Consider the following 16,669-nt stretch of genomic DNA (forward strand, 5'->3'; position numbering starts at 1 on the left):
TATGGTATACACCCAAGGTGTGTTGTTAAAGGGTGATCCTTTAGTGTAGTAGCTTGTTCAGATGCAGATTGGGCAGGAGATCCTGATAAATGGAGGTTTGTTTTTGGATGCCGTGTCTTCCTTGGTAGGAATCTTATCCCGTGGGGTAGAAGAAAATTGCACACTCAAGTACTGAAGCAGAATATATATCAATGGCTGCTGTTACATCAGAAATTGCGTGGATTCGCTGCCTTCTCACCTCACATGGTCAAGACATCTCAAAGTTATTATTTCTTGTGACAATCAATGGGCAATCCACATACCACTGAATTAAAGCATCATGGAAAACCAAAACATACAGAAATAGATCAACATTTTGTTCAGAAACAATAGACGACCAAGAAATTGAAGCTAAGTTTGTTGGGATTAAAAATCAGATTGCTGATATTTTTCCTAAGGCATTGATGTAGATCAGCCATGGGGTTCTTATGGCCAAGATATCCATGGTTCAAGCCAGAGTACAGCTTGAGTGGGGGCTGTTAGGAGGAAGTGTTGTGTAGGAGCAGTGCAGGGGCAGAATTTTAAATTTGATGTGCAGTGACAGTGTGGAGGCCTTGCTGTAATTTTATAATTTTAAAAGGAGTGTAGATGTAGTAACTTATGTGTATAGCATTAATGTAACATATGCTGAAGTTTTATTATGTAAAGTGAAATGAATAGAACCTCCCATCAATCGGAAAAGGTGTGGAATGACTTGCAGCCTCTCTCTCTTTCTCTCTCTCTCGCTCTCTCTCTCTCTTGAAATCTCATTTTCACAAATATTTCTTAACGTCCATTTTGAGTGCGACTTTGGCATTGTTTTAGACCTCTCCTGCTGTATGTCAATATCAACGAGCATTTCAGTGTCATTGCCATGTAGGGGTTCACAATAGAGTTAGAATGTGTCATTGTCCTTTTCTTAGTGTGAGTGTTTGTGGTACTTCCATTGAAGAAGTCTACTATTCTTTAGCATCTGTCATGGTTTATTATATTTTGCTTCTAAGTGACATTCTTTTGGGTTTTGAAACTTTAAAATACCTGGTTAGACCTTCATTTTTTTTTATATGTTTTAGATGCCACTGCCTACTGCATTTCCTATGTAGGAATTTTAGGGTTGAAGCGCTTAAGTTTTGCATCGAAGTGCAGAAGACGTGGCGTGCACAAATTATGAAAAAGGCAGTCTTACTGATTCTACAAACCATTCCATTGTAATATTCAATTACTATGAACAGTAATTACTAGAGCTCTGAGACGTTTTGCAATGTACGCTTCATCATCATCATCATCCGAAACAAATATGAATTTGACTCAAACAAAAATAGCTATGAATAAACCCCTTGATTCATAACCATTACCAATTACTAGAATCTAGAAAGATGGAAGTTTCTTTCATTTGGTTTGGTCAATAATTATTAGGTATAACTATATTTGATTTATAAGAATCACAAATTTATCATTTGGATTTTGTCTACACTCAGTCAGACCATTAAGTCAGGATATCTCACTATTCTATCCATGTCCTTTTGGGCCTTCCCCTTGCCTATTTAGAGCCTTCCATGTCAGCCTAATCTCTCCTCCTAGCTGGTTTTGTTTTAGGTCGATGCTGCAGATGGCCAAACCACCTAAGTCCACGTTCCCTCATCTTGTTGCCTATTAGTGCCACCCACAAGTTCCTTTGGATGTATCTATTCTAAATTCTATCATTTCTTGTCTTTTTACTCATCCATCTTAACATCGTCATCTCAGCTACACTCATTTTATGATCTTGAAATTTGGGGGTTGCTTCTTTTTTTTATTTTTTTTATTTTGGACCTGGGGGGGCAGGGGGAGAGAGATGAAAAAGAACATTCTATATTCTATCATATATTGTCTTTTTTACTCAACCATCTCAACATCTTCATCTCAGCTACACTCATTCTATGATCTTGAAAGTTGGGGGTGGCTTCTTTTTTTTTTTGCTTTTGGCCCGGGGGGAAGAAAATATACATAAGTACAAAAGAAATACAAAAATGATAGTAATGCCCAAAGTGCATTTATATCTTGACACCCCAATATACATTTTTCTAATTGAGTTTTTTATTTTATTTTATTTTATTTTAACGACACTTGCTTTGGAAAGATTTTTTATTCAATTAAATTTCATTGCTGTGTTAGAGAAATAGGAAAGGACTTCATTGTTCCTTGATTGTCTGGCAATGTTTAGATGTACTGGATAAAATTTTCCTAATTTCATATATTTACTTAATATGACAATTCACATTGTGTTGATCTTTAAAGTTCTTTTAAAAGCTAACCAAGTCCAAGTGAGCATTACAAAATAAATAGATGACGCGGATATACCTCACCAATAAACTGATGGTTGATGATGCTCAACATAAGGTATTACTAATCATCATCATTGCCTTTTCCTAATTAATTAGGGTCGGTTACACGAATCCTAGTCCGCCATTATGCTCTATTAAGGGCCATACTCTCAGTGAGGCCATTAGTCCCTATATCCTTTCTGACTACTTCTAACCATGTCCTTTTAGGCCTACCCCTTGCCTTTTTTGAGCCTTCCACTGGAACTAACTCACACCTCCTAACAAGTGTTGTATTGAGCCTGTGCCACACATGACTAGCCTACCTAAGACTACTCTCTCTCATCTTATCGCCTATCGGTGCCACACCTAAATTTTTTTGAATACATTCATATCGAATTCTATCCCTTCTTGTCTTGCCACTCATCCATCTCAACATTCTAATCTTCGCTTCACTCATTCTATGAGTATATTTTTTTTGTCCGCCCAACGATCCACCCCATAGAGCAAAGCTAGTCTCATAGCTGTCCTATAGAACTTGCCCTTCAACTTCATTGGTATGCGGCGATCACATAAAATTCCGGTACATCTCCACTTCGCCTACCTAGTTCTAATTATGTATGAGACATCTTCCTCAATCTCTCGATTTTCTTGGATTATCGATCCTAGATATTGAAAGTGCAGTTTTTTTGGTACTTCATGGTCGTCAATCTTAACTACTTCCTCGTCTGTATGCCTATTATTACGAAACTTGTATTCCATATACTCTGTCTTAGTCTGGTTGATTCTAAAACCTTTAGATTCTAAATCATCCCTCCCAAGTTCTAACTTTGTGTTGGCGCCATTTCAAGATCGATCAAAGAGGTACGGGCCCAATGCTGACCCCTGATATAGACCTATTGTTACTAAAAACTCACACGTCTCTCTACTAGTTGTTAGTCACTAGTTAGCACTCCATCATACATATCTCTCACCAAGTTGATGTAGTGTTTGGACTCTGGAGATTCCTATAAGGTATCACTAATCATAAGCTAAAAATGATAATGAATGTAAAAATAAGTTCAGGTTCCTTTTGGGTTAGTAAACAAAGTATAAATCTTCTATTAGCATTTCTTGTATTTTTTAAATGTAATCTTCTTATTTTGTGATGTGAAGGTGGAGTAATTATTGTGTAAATCCCATATGAATCTTCATCCTGGGTCCTAGAGTTCCACAAGCCAAGTTGTTATGCACCTCTCATTAGGATAGACTTATGAAGACTGCAAACAAGGCATGTATGCATTAAATTTTGGACAAAAGAAATTGTTGACATGTTTGAAAGGGGTGGTTACTTTGGAAAAAACAGGAAAGTCAAGATGTGTGAAGTATAGCACTGGTTGTTGCTGAGTGATTTTGAACTTCAATTTATTCAGTTTGTCTGAAGATATTTGGAAAAAAAAGAGCATAAAATGGTTTTTCTTGAGGTGGAGTCCCCGTTTGGCAGACGTTTTCTAGAATGGTTTAGGCTGCTAATGGGCCGGGAGGCCTAACCCAAAAAAACTAGGGCCTGGGCGACAAAATATGGCCCAAGGGCCCGGTTTTGTATGTTTTCTTTTATTTATTTTTGCTTTGTTTTTAATTAGGCCCAGCCCTTCCCAGACAGGGCTAGTGCTTGGTCCAAGGCCCCTTTGGCCCCATTAGGGCCGTGCAGGGCCAGGCTAGGGCTGGCCCTCTAGGGACCCAGGCTTGGCCTGGGTTAGCCCTAGAATGATTTAATGGTGTAGGCTCAAACCTTTCATGAATGTGGCACTATTTCACTAGTACCCTCTTGTATTTGGTTTACTACATTTGTATGTGTATGCATGTCATGATGTTTCCGTTTTCTTGTTTTTATGTTTTCTAAATTCTTTTGAACGTCATGGAGTTATATACTTTAAGTTGCATCTGGTGATGCAAACAAATAGTAAATGTATTATATGCGAGATGACTGAGAGATAGACTACCCATTTGCTATTCTAGGTATATGCCGGAATGTTTTCGAGTTATTATGTAATGGGTTCTAAGATCTCCACAAGGGCAGCAATCCTCCGCGGATGAGAATGACCCACTGAGTGATATTCATGGCACTTCTTCCATGATGGCAAGGCCTAATGAGGAGCGGGAGAACTCCTTGAGGCAGCGCAAAGGGCTGCTGACAGCTGTAGAATCGGAATCCTTGTGTGGCCTGTAGAATCGGAATCCTGGTGGTTTCTAGCATCTTAACTCCCATAATTATTAGCTAATTATTGACGTAATTAAATACATCAATTGTAATTTACATTGCATTTGATTTTTCTTGTTGCATGTTCTTATACTCTTTTTGGGCACCATTTACTATGTTATTAAAACGGTATATCAGATCCTTGCTGTTTGGGCTTTGACTCCCTTGAGAAATTAGAAATCTGCATTTCGAGTTGGAAGAAGCATTGGTTAACCTTAAATATATAGTTGATCCCAAGCCTAGCCTAAAAAACTACAATTGGGGGTTCTATGTTGTAGACATTGAGGGTCGTCCTGTGATTGGTAATTAGTTTTTTAGTGTTTATTTTTCATAAATTTCAGTTTATTTATTCAATGTGACTGTTTTACTATAATACTCTAGGTCCGGTTCATTTTCTTCCAAATACTCCAGGTCAATGTAGATCTGTGCTTCTTCTGTTCACATAGTTTTTTGTTTGTCGGCACTAGCTAGATCATCTAATTTTGTTCGAATACGTTCTTTATTTGAATAATATGTAAAAACTTATCTAGAGCATTGAGAAAAATGTCATGAAATTTTGTTTTAGCAAGGAATATCTTTATAAACATGTACTTGTTTTTTTATTTTTCATTTTTTTTATAATTTTTTATAATAGAGTGTTTTCCCTAATTTATTCTTGGTTTCTCACGAATTACTCCTAATTGATCAGATTTGTTTCCCCTAATTTTCATTATCCTTACTTTATTTATATTTTCCTTTTTTTTTTTATATTTTTCACACAAAATTGTTTTATGTATTTCTAAAAATATATTCACATGTAATGCGTTTAGGGATGTCATTCGCCACCCAAGCCTTGTTGCATTCAAGCTTGGGTGCAAACGACGATTTTTTTGAGAAAATAATGGGAATGAGCTATTTTTTGCTTCAAATGCTTAATTTTTTTAATACATGTGTTTGCTTGTCTAATTCATTTAAGGATTCCAATCCTCACTGAAATGTATTCAGTTCAAATGCGGCCATGATTGTTTGAGAGAACTTGAGACAAGCAACCTCTTGGGTGTGGAAATATTTTTTTTTCAATGTGTTTGTGCGTCTGATGCTTTTCGATCAGATGGTATCCCGATAGAGGTTTGGAAGTGCATGGGGTAGATTGGGATTGACTGGCTGACTAAGCTGCTCAACAAGATGTTGAGAACAAAGAAAATGGCAAACGGATGGTGGGGTGGATTGGGATTGACTGGGCGACTAAGCTGCCCAACAAGATGTTGAGAACAAAGAAAATGGCAAACGGATAGAGGAAAAGTATTGTGGTACCTCTTTACAAAAACAAACGAGACGTACAGAATTGTGCTAACTATCGAGGGATCAAACTTATGAGGAACAGTATGAAGCTGTGGGAGAGATTGATTGAGCAACGACTAAGACATGAAACGAGTATATCAAAAACCAAATTCAATTTTATGCTAGGGAGGTCAACAACAGAGGCTATTTTCTTACATAGGCAACTGATTGAGAAGTTCAGTGCGAAGGGAAAAGAAATCCACACGATCTTTATTGATCTATAGAAAACTTATCATAATTTAGAGATTTGATTTCGTGGGTATTGGAAAAGAAAGGTGTCTCAAGACACTACATCAATTTTGTGAGAGATATGTACAAGGGAGCGCTAATTAGTGTACGAACAACTACTGGAGAGACGAGTGAGTTTTCAATGACAATAAGTCTACATCATGGGTTAACATTGAGCCCGTTCCGCTTTGTCGTAGTTATGGACAACTTAACTAGGCACTTACAAGATGAGATACCATAGTGCATGTTGTTCGCGATGATATAGTTTTGATCGATGAGACCCAAAACGACTTCAACACAAAGTTATAACTTTGGAGGGATGCTTTAGAATCTAAAGGTTTTAAAATTAGCTGGACTAAGACAGTACATGAAATGCAAGTTTAGTAATAATAGGAATAGAGACAAAGAAGTAGTTAAGATTAATGGCCAAAAAATACAAAAAAGAGCACATTTTCACTATCTTGGGTCAATAATCCAAGAAAATGGAGAGATTGAGGAAGATGTCGCACATGGAATTAGAGCTGGGTGGGTGAAGTGGAGATGTGCAACTGGAGTTTTATGCGATCACCGCATACTAATGAAGCTGAAGGGCAAGTTCTATAGGACAGATGTGAGACCAACTTATTTTATGGGGTGGAATATTGGGTTGTTAAAAAGCAACATACCTATAGAATGAGTGTAGTTGAGATTAGGTTGTTGAGATGGATGAGTGGCTAGACAAGAAGGGATAAAATTTTAAATGTATACATTCGGGAGAATTTAGGTGTGGCACCAATAGGCGATAAGATGAGACAAAGTAGACTTAGGTGGGTTGGCCATGTGTGACACAAACCCAGTACAACACCTGTTAGGAGGTGCAAGTTAATTCAAGTAGAAAGCTCAAAAGGGCAAGGGGTAAAAGGACTTGGTTGAAAGTAGTGAGAAAAAATATGGGAACTTATGGCGTCATTGAGGGTATGACCTTTAATAGAGCAAAATGGCGGACTAGGATTCATGTGGCTGACCCCAATTAATTGGGAAAAGGTTTTGACGATGATGATGATAATTTATATCTATAGGTTTAGGTTCTAGGATTGCTTAGTTGTTGTTCCCCATTTACTATTGGTTTAGTTTGGAGCATGTCACTAGGGAAAGTGGATCTGCTTAGAGTATAGGGGTGATATTACTTTTCCCAAGAGGAAGGAAAGGTGCAAATGTGGATTTTGTGTGAAGTAGTTGGGGAGGTATTAATTGCCTCAAATATCACCTTGTGAAGGTGAGGGTGTTGGGATTTCTGACCTTTAAAGGCCTTGACAGCATGTGTGGATAAATAATTTATAATGGATGTTCATTCCAAAGCAGTGTTGATTGGCTGACTTTGGGTTGATGGTATGTGGTCTAGGTCATGTCCAAAACCCTTACATCTGGGCATATGCACTGGCATTGAGGGCTTTAGTAGGTCATCCCTTGTTAAGGTCGGAGAAATGTTCAGGGATGAAATGAGAGCCAGGAAGCCATGGGGATTCTTGTATGTGGTTGTAGATCTGTAAAGGCAAGGGCCAAATCCTCAACAAACCACTGCCACAACATGTTCACATGACTACCACATTCTGGGAAGCAGCCCCCATACGGAGGGAACTGTGTGCATGTGTATCATAGAATGCTCTCCTTTGCACTAATGTTATATGTGTGTGTGCATCCTTATGGATATGGCCTGCACTTGGGGGGTGGGAACTTGTAATCCACACATGAGATTTGTGGTTCCGCCATTTATAAGCTAGCTTTGACAGGCCAATCATGAACCCTTACGATTGAATGTTGGTCATAGGTCCTGTTGGTTTGGTTTGAGAAGATGATTATGGATAATGAACTTTAGCATAGATGGAGTATCTCAGAGATGTGACTTATTCCTAACCTATTGGTACCAATCCACTTGTAGATTTGATTTAAATGAGATTTAGAATTTTGAATATTATTTTCTAGATTTTGTAATTTTTTGAAACTATAAGGGCACAGTGTGACCGACATTGTGAGGACATGGGCCGAGCCCCACACGTTGGGAATAGGTTTCAATAGCTCTAGGTAGCTACAATTAGCTAATATAGGTAAGCTAAAGGAAAGATAGGTAGCTATGATTAGCTATGGTAGCTAAAGGAAAGATAGGTAGCTCTAGCTCTAGGTAGCTAAAGGAAGAAGGATGAAGGGATTGGTGAGACTGAAGAGGGCTACTCGCCAATTGCCTCTAGACATTGAGGTTGGAGACTTGCCGAGGCACTGCGCCCCCTCCCTTGGTTGTTGCAAAGGGGAGGGTTCAGGAATGCTATAGCTATATTGTTGATGGCTGGCTCCATATCGGAATAAACACATAAGCAGCCAGAAAACCCCACATGGACCACACATCTTAGCCCAGTGAGGAACACTTATGTCCTTTGTTTGTTATGGGTTAAGTTGTTAAATGAAAATCTTTTAAAAGGTTATCTTGATTTAGTTGGTTATGATTTAACCAAATTATTTTTGAATTAGATCTTTTACTTTGACTAAGGATTTCTAATAAAATTTGAGGTGTTTTCTATGAGAGAGTCTTAATTGTGTAAGATTATGAGAGGCCTAATCCTTGTTTGAATAGAAGTGCAAATGGGTGAAGGATCTTAGGGATAATGGTTCTAGGATGCCTCCTTGATTATGATGGTTGGATGGAAAGCTCAGACTAGTGTTCGAAAATTCGGCCGCCCGACTGCCTAGGTTGCCGCCTAGGCGAAAACTTTCAAAAAACGTCTAGGTGTTGTCTGGGCTGTGGACTTATGTGGTTTGTCTCTGGGCGCCCTCCTAGGCGGCCAAGACGCCACCTAGGTGCTATAGTCTGGGCGCCCACCTAGGCGCCGCCCAATACAGTTTGCAGAAGGGCCAAAAAAACCCTCAGCAAGGGTAAAAAAAATATCATTTTTTTCCCCTAAAAAGGGGGGAAAAAGGGTTTTGGGGGGTATTATAAACCCCCAAAACAAAAATTTAGGGTGAGAAAAACTCCCCAAAAAACTATTGTTTTGTGATTTATCGAAAGATCGATGAAGTTTTGATTTTTGCGATTTCTTTCCAAAACAAAGGCAATTGTTCGTGGGTGGATTTAGAGCTTCTTGTAGTTGATTTTGAGGACTTTTGGCGACTCAATAGATGAAATTTGCACCGATATCGATTGGATTTTGATATTTTTAAAGTATTATCATATTTGAAAGAGGGTTTTGATTTTATTTTTCTACAACATATTATGTTGCAAATCATGTGTTTTTTCTTTTACCTTTATTTTTCTTTTACTATATATTTACTTGTTTTATTGATGACTTGATGTATTTGATTTTTTATTTTGTCTTGTTGACTCTGTGTATTGTTTCTAGTCTAGACTTCTAGTTTCCTACAATGACATTTGGGATTTCAAGTATTTTAATGTCTTACAAGTTACAATCTCTTTGAGACATGTATCCGTAAATAAGTTATGTGATTGTACTATTATATTTTCATCTATTTCACGAGGAGTTTGGGGCTCTAAAATTGCTCTAAAAGCTCCCAAAGGCTTAAAACCATGCCCTAAGAACTCCCCTTTTTTTTGTTTGGGGTGGGGGGGTTTCAATTTTGGTGAAGGCACCTTGTCTCTAAGCTAGGCGGGCAGGCACCCAAAACGCCTAAGCACCTGAATCCGCATTTTTGAACATTGGCTCAGACTTAATTCTCTATTGAACTCACGGATTACTTGGAATTCATTGGTCAAATTTGAGTCCTATTAGAAGTTGACATACCCTAGGCTCTGAGGCCCTATGTAAAAGGGGGCACCCTGTTCATTCCACCAGTAGTTTTTGCATACTTGATACTCCTCTCTTCTTCCTCCCTCTCCATACCACTCTCTCTCATCATTCTCTCTCTGTCTCTCAGCATCCTCTCTCTCTTGTAGTAGGGTGATGCTCTGCCCAAGACAGGGCCATAAAGAAGGTTGCTTGACCACCCAGGCTAGCCTGAAGAGGAGACATCCAACCTAGTTGATCTTCTGAGTTCAACTTTAAGGGTTGGCAAGAAACCCTAGTTTGTTCATGCTTTCTGAGAGGGTATTGCCATAGGTGCTTCAGAGATTTGGAGGACTCAAGCATGGCCAAGGATCAGTGCTCCATCTGTCTGATAATCAGATGCCTGTTGTGCTATGTCCTTTGGCGGTGACCCTAGGCAAATTTCACATAAGTCTTCCCAACTTTTCTTGTTTATTTTCTATTTCAATTCTCAGTTTATTGTTTTTTATTTCAATTTGTAATAGAATTCCTATTTGAATTAGGATTTTTATTTGACGTAGAATTCTACTTGTAATTGAATTTAGTTTATGAATACTTTTGGCCTCTAAGGTACTAAGAGTTAAGATCCATAGCTTGTAGTAAGTTTTATTTTCTGCTTCCATTGTGTAATCTGGTATTCTAAGTAGAATTACCCGGTTATGAATAAAAGTAAAAGAGAAAATTTGAATTTATATCCCAGGAATTCTATATAGCTACTACTTTCAGAGAGGTGATGTTGTGGCCTATTAAAAGGTGCCAGCAAACTTAAGGCCATAAATGGTGGTATATGTCATAACGGTGAAGGAGGAGGTGGCCGTGAGAAAGATGGTTGAGATTGCATGCCAGTGCTACACCTCTAGTTGAGAGGGCAAGATGATGAGTTTGAGGACGAGTTTGAGGCTCGTCTCAAACTTGTGATGAGGGTAAGTTTAGAGGATATGCATTACCTGCAAAGAGTATGGGAGGCTTAGAGGTGGAGTTTCTTTGAGGCTAGCACAAGCTGGGGGTATGGTATCGCTAGCATTGATTGTGTTATTGATGATATCGGGGACTAAGCACCAGGTTTTTTTGGGTTTACTAGCATGATGCTGAGGGGCAGGGGGTGAGGAACACATATCAGAAAATCTTGTTAGTCCACTCAACCCTCTCAATGCACGCTGCCTACCTGTTGAATTTGACCCTTTCTTTTCAAGGTCATCATCATAGCAGAGGGCTTTCAAGTCGAGTTTCATGATGCTTATAAGAAAGTGCACGATGAAGGCAATTACAGGGTTGTTGTATGATGCTGCAGGATTCTTATATGATGCTATCATTACTTTCAACGCAACAACAATGAGTACACAAATCCATTATATCCATGATGGCTAATGCAGGGACTAAAGTCAATCCTTCTGTTGCATATGAGCATAATGAACCCTACTTAGAGGTGTTTGCTGAGGTTGGCCTGTTTGTGGATGAGTACAAGAAAATTTAGGAGAAAAAAAGGGATGACCATCTTGTCAGATGGCTTGAAGAACATAATGGGACAGCATTGATTAATTCTTGATATATAGTTCACGAGGACAATCTTTAATAAATGTATGGATGCGTTTAATAAGGTGATGAGCAGGAAGTGAACAATCTTTAATCTCTGTATAGATGCCTTTAATAAGGTGAAGAGAGGGAAACTATTTGTCCTTGCTACTGGATAATGTGCTAAAGGTTGTTGGTGAGGAGTACATAGTCCAAGTAATGATTGAGGATGTCAAGAAAATTGAGGATGGCAAGAACTACGTCAATGCAGAACAGAGGTTCAAGAAGATGAAGCATTTAGAATACCTGCATAACCCAACGCATTTCTAAGATATTGGGTAGCTTAAGGAGGTAATAGACCACGTTGAGAAGGGGGAGACCATTACTAAATTCATGATACAACCATTGCGGGTTCTAAGTTTAATGAGGCAAATACACAGAGGGAAGGGAACTGATAGGCTAGACATCACATGATTTGCTACCATCAATTTGATATTGAGGTTAGAAGCTGGCTTACAAAGAACTAAGAAGAATGGACCAATGCCCTTATCTCAAGGACTTGGACTGCAAGAGAAGTTGAATGGGTAATAAATGGCAGGAGGTTTTAAGTTAAGTGTGTGCAGAATGTAGCAGGTAAATTTCTAGGGGCATTTTTGGAGATAACAAGCCTGCTACGGCTTCTTGTATGAAGCAGTAAAGTATGCTATGAAAACAACAAGCTCATTCCATTTGTAATTATGATTTTTCATTTAATGAGGCAATAGACACGGAGGGAACTCATAGACTAGCCATCACATGATTTGCTACCTTGTTCTTTTTCATCAATTTGATGTTGAGGTTAGAAGCTGGTCTTAAAAAGATGTTCGGCTTAGAAAAATGGATCAATGCCCTTATTTCAAGGATTTACGACTGCAAGAGAATTGTACAGGTAATTTATAGCAGGAAGTTTGTTGATAAGTGCGAGCAGAATGTAGCAACTACACCTCCTCCAGTGGCATTTTTGGAGATGATGGTCTCCGATAATGAGCCTGCTACCTGTTCCAGTATGAAGTAGTCGATTGTGTAAAGTAGGCCATGAAAGCAACATGCACATTCCATTTGTAACTATGGGATATAGTTGATGACTGATGAACTTGTTGCACTGACTAATTCACGCAACAGGCGGACCTGTTAATATTTAAATATATAATAGTTATAGCCATTTAAATTTTGGAGGGACATAGTCATACTCGCTGAGTGGACCAGAGTCCTCAGCAAAGAAATAGGTTGACTATGTTCTTACCTGCAAGTAAATCCGAGTCAGCTCAGTGGTTCCACACGCCAAGGACAGTGGCTCCACACTAGTTGGCTACAACCTAGTTTCTCAAGTGGGTTGATATCCATTACATCCTAAACCTCTTTAACTGACTTCTGAGGAGGGAAGTTGAGGACTGCAACCTTATCAAGTTGGATCACATCTTTATAGAGAATCTAGAGGTGTAGTGGCTGGTGGAATTGGGGGAGCCAATTCTCAATAAGAGGATGTTGGAAAAAGAGTTGGAGCCCATTGATTGGATTGAGGATGTACAAGTTATGGGAGGACGTGTACAAGTTGAGGAGCAAGAGGAAAGTGGTGGAGGAGCTGATGATGATGATGAGGCCATTGCAGTAGAAGATGGTGGCCATGGGGGTGTTGTGAGCAAGCATGAAAAGCATGGCGGGAGTGAGCTCGAGGGTTGGACTAGCTTTAGGGACTTCAGCTTAGGAGGGGCTACCGAAGTTGTCCAATTATCATATCATTCTTGAACCATTATGGAAATCGTTTGGATGACCATGGTTGGGATGACTGTAATCCTCCCAGCCATTCATTTTGGCTGTATATTGAGTCATTTCGCATTTATATTTGTAGTCTGGAATGCTTCCATTGAATGTGATTTGGACAATTGAATGTATGCCTGACAAACTCTAAAACCCCCTCAATATCTCTAAGTATTCTGTTTTTCTTTCAATATGTACAAATTGTTTTTTTCAATTCCTCAAAGTTGGCATTTTTTGTCATTTTAAGCACTTTTTTTGTGATATTTCTGTTCCTCTTTTGGGGGAGATAGTCGTACTTGCTGAGCTGATTCGAAACTTGCCAAGCCTGGATGTGAATCAAGGTTTTTAAAGCACAACTAAAATATTAAAATGCTGATTTCTCTAAGTGATGCTTTTGCATGATTTTCTGTATTCATGGAGAGAGAGAGAGAGAGAGAGAGAGGGAGAGAGCGAGAGAGAGAGAGAGATCCCCTACAGAATGTGAGGGAAATATTCTTAAACATCCTTATCCTACTTTATATGGCTGAGTCATTTGTTCATACTTCATGTAATTCTCTTATGTATTTCTGTTTCCCCTAATTTATTGGAGTTCTTATGGAGCCTCTGCTTTGATTTGTTTCAGGAAATTGAAGAGGTTGACACAGATGAGCATTACCAGCCTAAAACCCAGATTGAGATCAACAATATCGAGCTGAAAAGGAGTATCTGAGTTTTATCTTTTCCTTCAGGCAACTATGATTATGTCATATGGTTGGTTTATGGGACCTGTCAATGCTAACACCATGTTGAGGAAGTTTCAACCTGTGCTACTCATTTTGTCTGGTTTATCCTCCTCATTTGAGAGTTTGGGTATGACTGTTTCATAGTGAGTGCTTGGGCTCGTCTTCTAGAAAGGCCTTTGTATTTTTAGTGAAGTTTTGTTTTGATTCTGCTGCTGTGAACTGCAAGGCGTGGTTGATTAGAAACTGAAGGAGTTGTATTGTGATCATTTATATTATTGTTTCCTTTTAATTATGAGTTGAAAAAGTAGTAATTTACTAGAATTCTGACCTGTCTCATGTACCTGAGTTGCTTGTGGTTCTTACAGATTCAATGAACAAATGTGAAATTGGGTATCTCCACTCGCGAGAGCCAGAGAAAATCAGTACCCTTGGTCTAGTATGTACACCTCTCCATAGCATGTAAAACGGTTGCCCTCCCTCAAGAAAAAAATGGAATTGGAACGAACTGATATAATATGAAAAGTATACAAAAGAGACCATTTACCTATATACAAGGGCCTAACAGTCATTCTTGTCTATTAGATTTCAAATCAGGTGGTTGTGGATGTCAAGCTACTCAAAGTTCAATTTTTTTTTTCTTTTTTTCAGAACGTTAACTTTCAATGACTAGATACTCAAAAGTTCAATTTTTTTTTTTAAACTGTGTGAACATCTTTGTAAATGCGCACCTAATAAAAATATATTAAAAAACAATTCGCGAAAAAATATTTGACCAAAATACCTCTAAAACATTTAAGGGGTATTTTAGTGAATCTATTTCATGTAAAATATATTTTTTATATTTTTTGTAGATTCGTCTATTTTTTATGAACAGACGTTCCAAATTTCAGATCATTTCGATTTGTAGAAAATAAATGAAAAATGAAACACTACTGAACAATAGTGACTGTACGATGAACTTTGGACAATGATTAGGTTAGGCGAAATCATTGTTTATTTTCGCCTATAGATGTTTTATAGTATCTTTCATATATATATATATATGAAGATGCTTCGGTGCGTCGATTCGTATACCGTTAAATTATACGCCCAACAGGCCAGATCGAATCTGGGTCAATCAGATGATCACAGATGTCTGGTAGTATTTGAATTTTATTTTATTTTTTATAAATCCAAATCATTTGAAATTTTAGGCGCGTGTTCTTCAAAAATAGGGGAATTTACGAAAAATATCAAAAAAATATTTTACATTAAATAAAATGACCAAAATACTACTGAAATATTTTGAGTGCATTTTGGTTAGTTTTATTTTTACGAATTATTTTTTTTATATTTTTAGTAGGTGCGCCTTGATGAGAAGAACACACCTAAAATTTCAAGTGATTTGTATTTGTAAAAAAAACATTAAAATTTAAATACTCTCAGACAACCATGACCGTCAGATAGATCTCAATTCGATTTAAGCCGTTGGGCGTTTATTGCAATTGTATGTACATGTGCATACAAAAACTTTTCCATATATATATATATAATTAAAGTAAAGCTCGATTTCAAATAGTGTCAAAAAATGTGGTTTCAATATTGGAAATCTTTGTTATAGCCTTAAAGTATATTTTTCCCTTTAATTATAAAGTTTAAGCCTAAAAAATAGTGTAGATCAAGCAGATCATGAAAACATAAAAATTTTGAAAATTGACAGTCCAAATGCATTACAAGATGCACTATTTCCAAAAGTTGAAATCTAATTTTTTTTGTTCATGTTCAAGCATCATGATATCGAGATGATCAATTTGAAGAAATTTGGGAATCAAAACAACCTTTTCGAGTGAAATTTTTGAGGTAGGCTCTAATTTGATTGTTTAGAGCCTCGGCTTTATATAAACTATATATATATATATATATATATATATATATATATATATATATATATATATATATATATATATATATATATATATATATATATATATATATATATATATAGCCATATGCCCATACGCGAATGGCCCAGATTGAATCTTGGTCATTCTGTGGCCGATCTGACGTTCACGGATATCTGATAGTGTTTGAATTTTAATTTATTTTCTACAATCAAAATCACTTGAAATATTTGGTGTGTGTTCTCATCAAGTCCCACCTAATAAATAAAAAATAATAATTCATGAAAAACAAATTGTTCAAAATACCCTACGAAACCTTTCGGGGATGTTTTAGTCAATTTATTTCATGTAAATTTTTATTTTGATATTTTTTGTAGATTCGCCTATTTTTGAAGAACACACGTCTAAAATTTCAAGTGGATTTGGATTTTTAGAAAAAAACATTTAAATTCAAATACTATCAGACATCCATGAACGTCAGATCGGTCCAGATTCAATCTAGGCTGTGGGCGTTTACTGTAGTAGTACATAATTGGGCGTATAAGATCTTTTCCCACACATACACACACACACACACACACACACATATATATATATAGAGTACGTACTTGGGCGTACAAGATCTTGGCTTCATTTGGCCAAGATCAACCCTTATGCTAATAATCTAAAATATCCTAAGTATAAGAATAGAATAATGAAGATAAATAATGAAAAAGGAGATATGTCTACTAACAGCCAAGTGGTATAAGATGATTCATACACTTTTATACTCAAAACATTTCTAAATTGCATAATAACATTTAAACTAACTGTATATTGAATATCTGAGAATAATAGTTACATGAAACCAACTGTGAATACAAAC

The 16,669-nt window shown here is 37.3% G+C and overlaps 1 protein-coding gene across 25 annotated transcripts in view; it reads left to right on the plus strand.

The window, feature by feature from the left end:
- LOC18433839 (peptidyl-prolyl cis-trans isomerase CYP21-4) overlaps positions 1 to 14,245 on the plus strand; it is a 44,157-nt gene extending 29,912 nt beyond the window's left edge. For all 25 annotated transcript variants that reach the window (XM_088855288.1, XM_088855300.1, XM_088855294.1 and 22 more), the window contains one exon: positions 13,825 to 14,245. In XM_088855288.1, coding sequence (XP_088711414.1) covers positions 13,825 to 13,911 — 87 coding nt within the window. In that variant the 3' untranslated portion in view covers positions 13,912 to 14,245. The remainder of the gene's footprint in view (positions 1 to 13,824) is intronic.
- Positions 14,246 to 16,669: the final 2,424 nt, after the last annotated feature.

Source organism: Amborella trichopoda, chromosome 13 (assembly GCF_054954075.1).
Source record: "Amborella trichopoda isolate Santa Cruz 75 chromosome 13, AtrichopodaSantaCruz75HAP2 v2.0, whole genome shotgun sequence".
Classification (NCBI taxonomy): domain Eukaryota; kingdom Viridiplantae; phylum Streptophyta; class Magnoliopsida; order Amborellales; family Amborellaceae; genus Amborella; species Amborella trichopoda.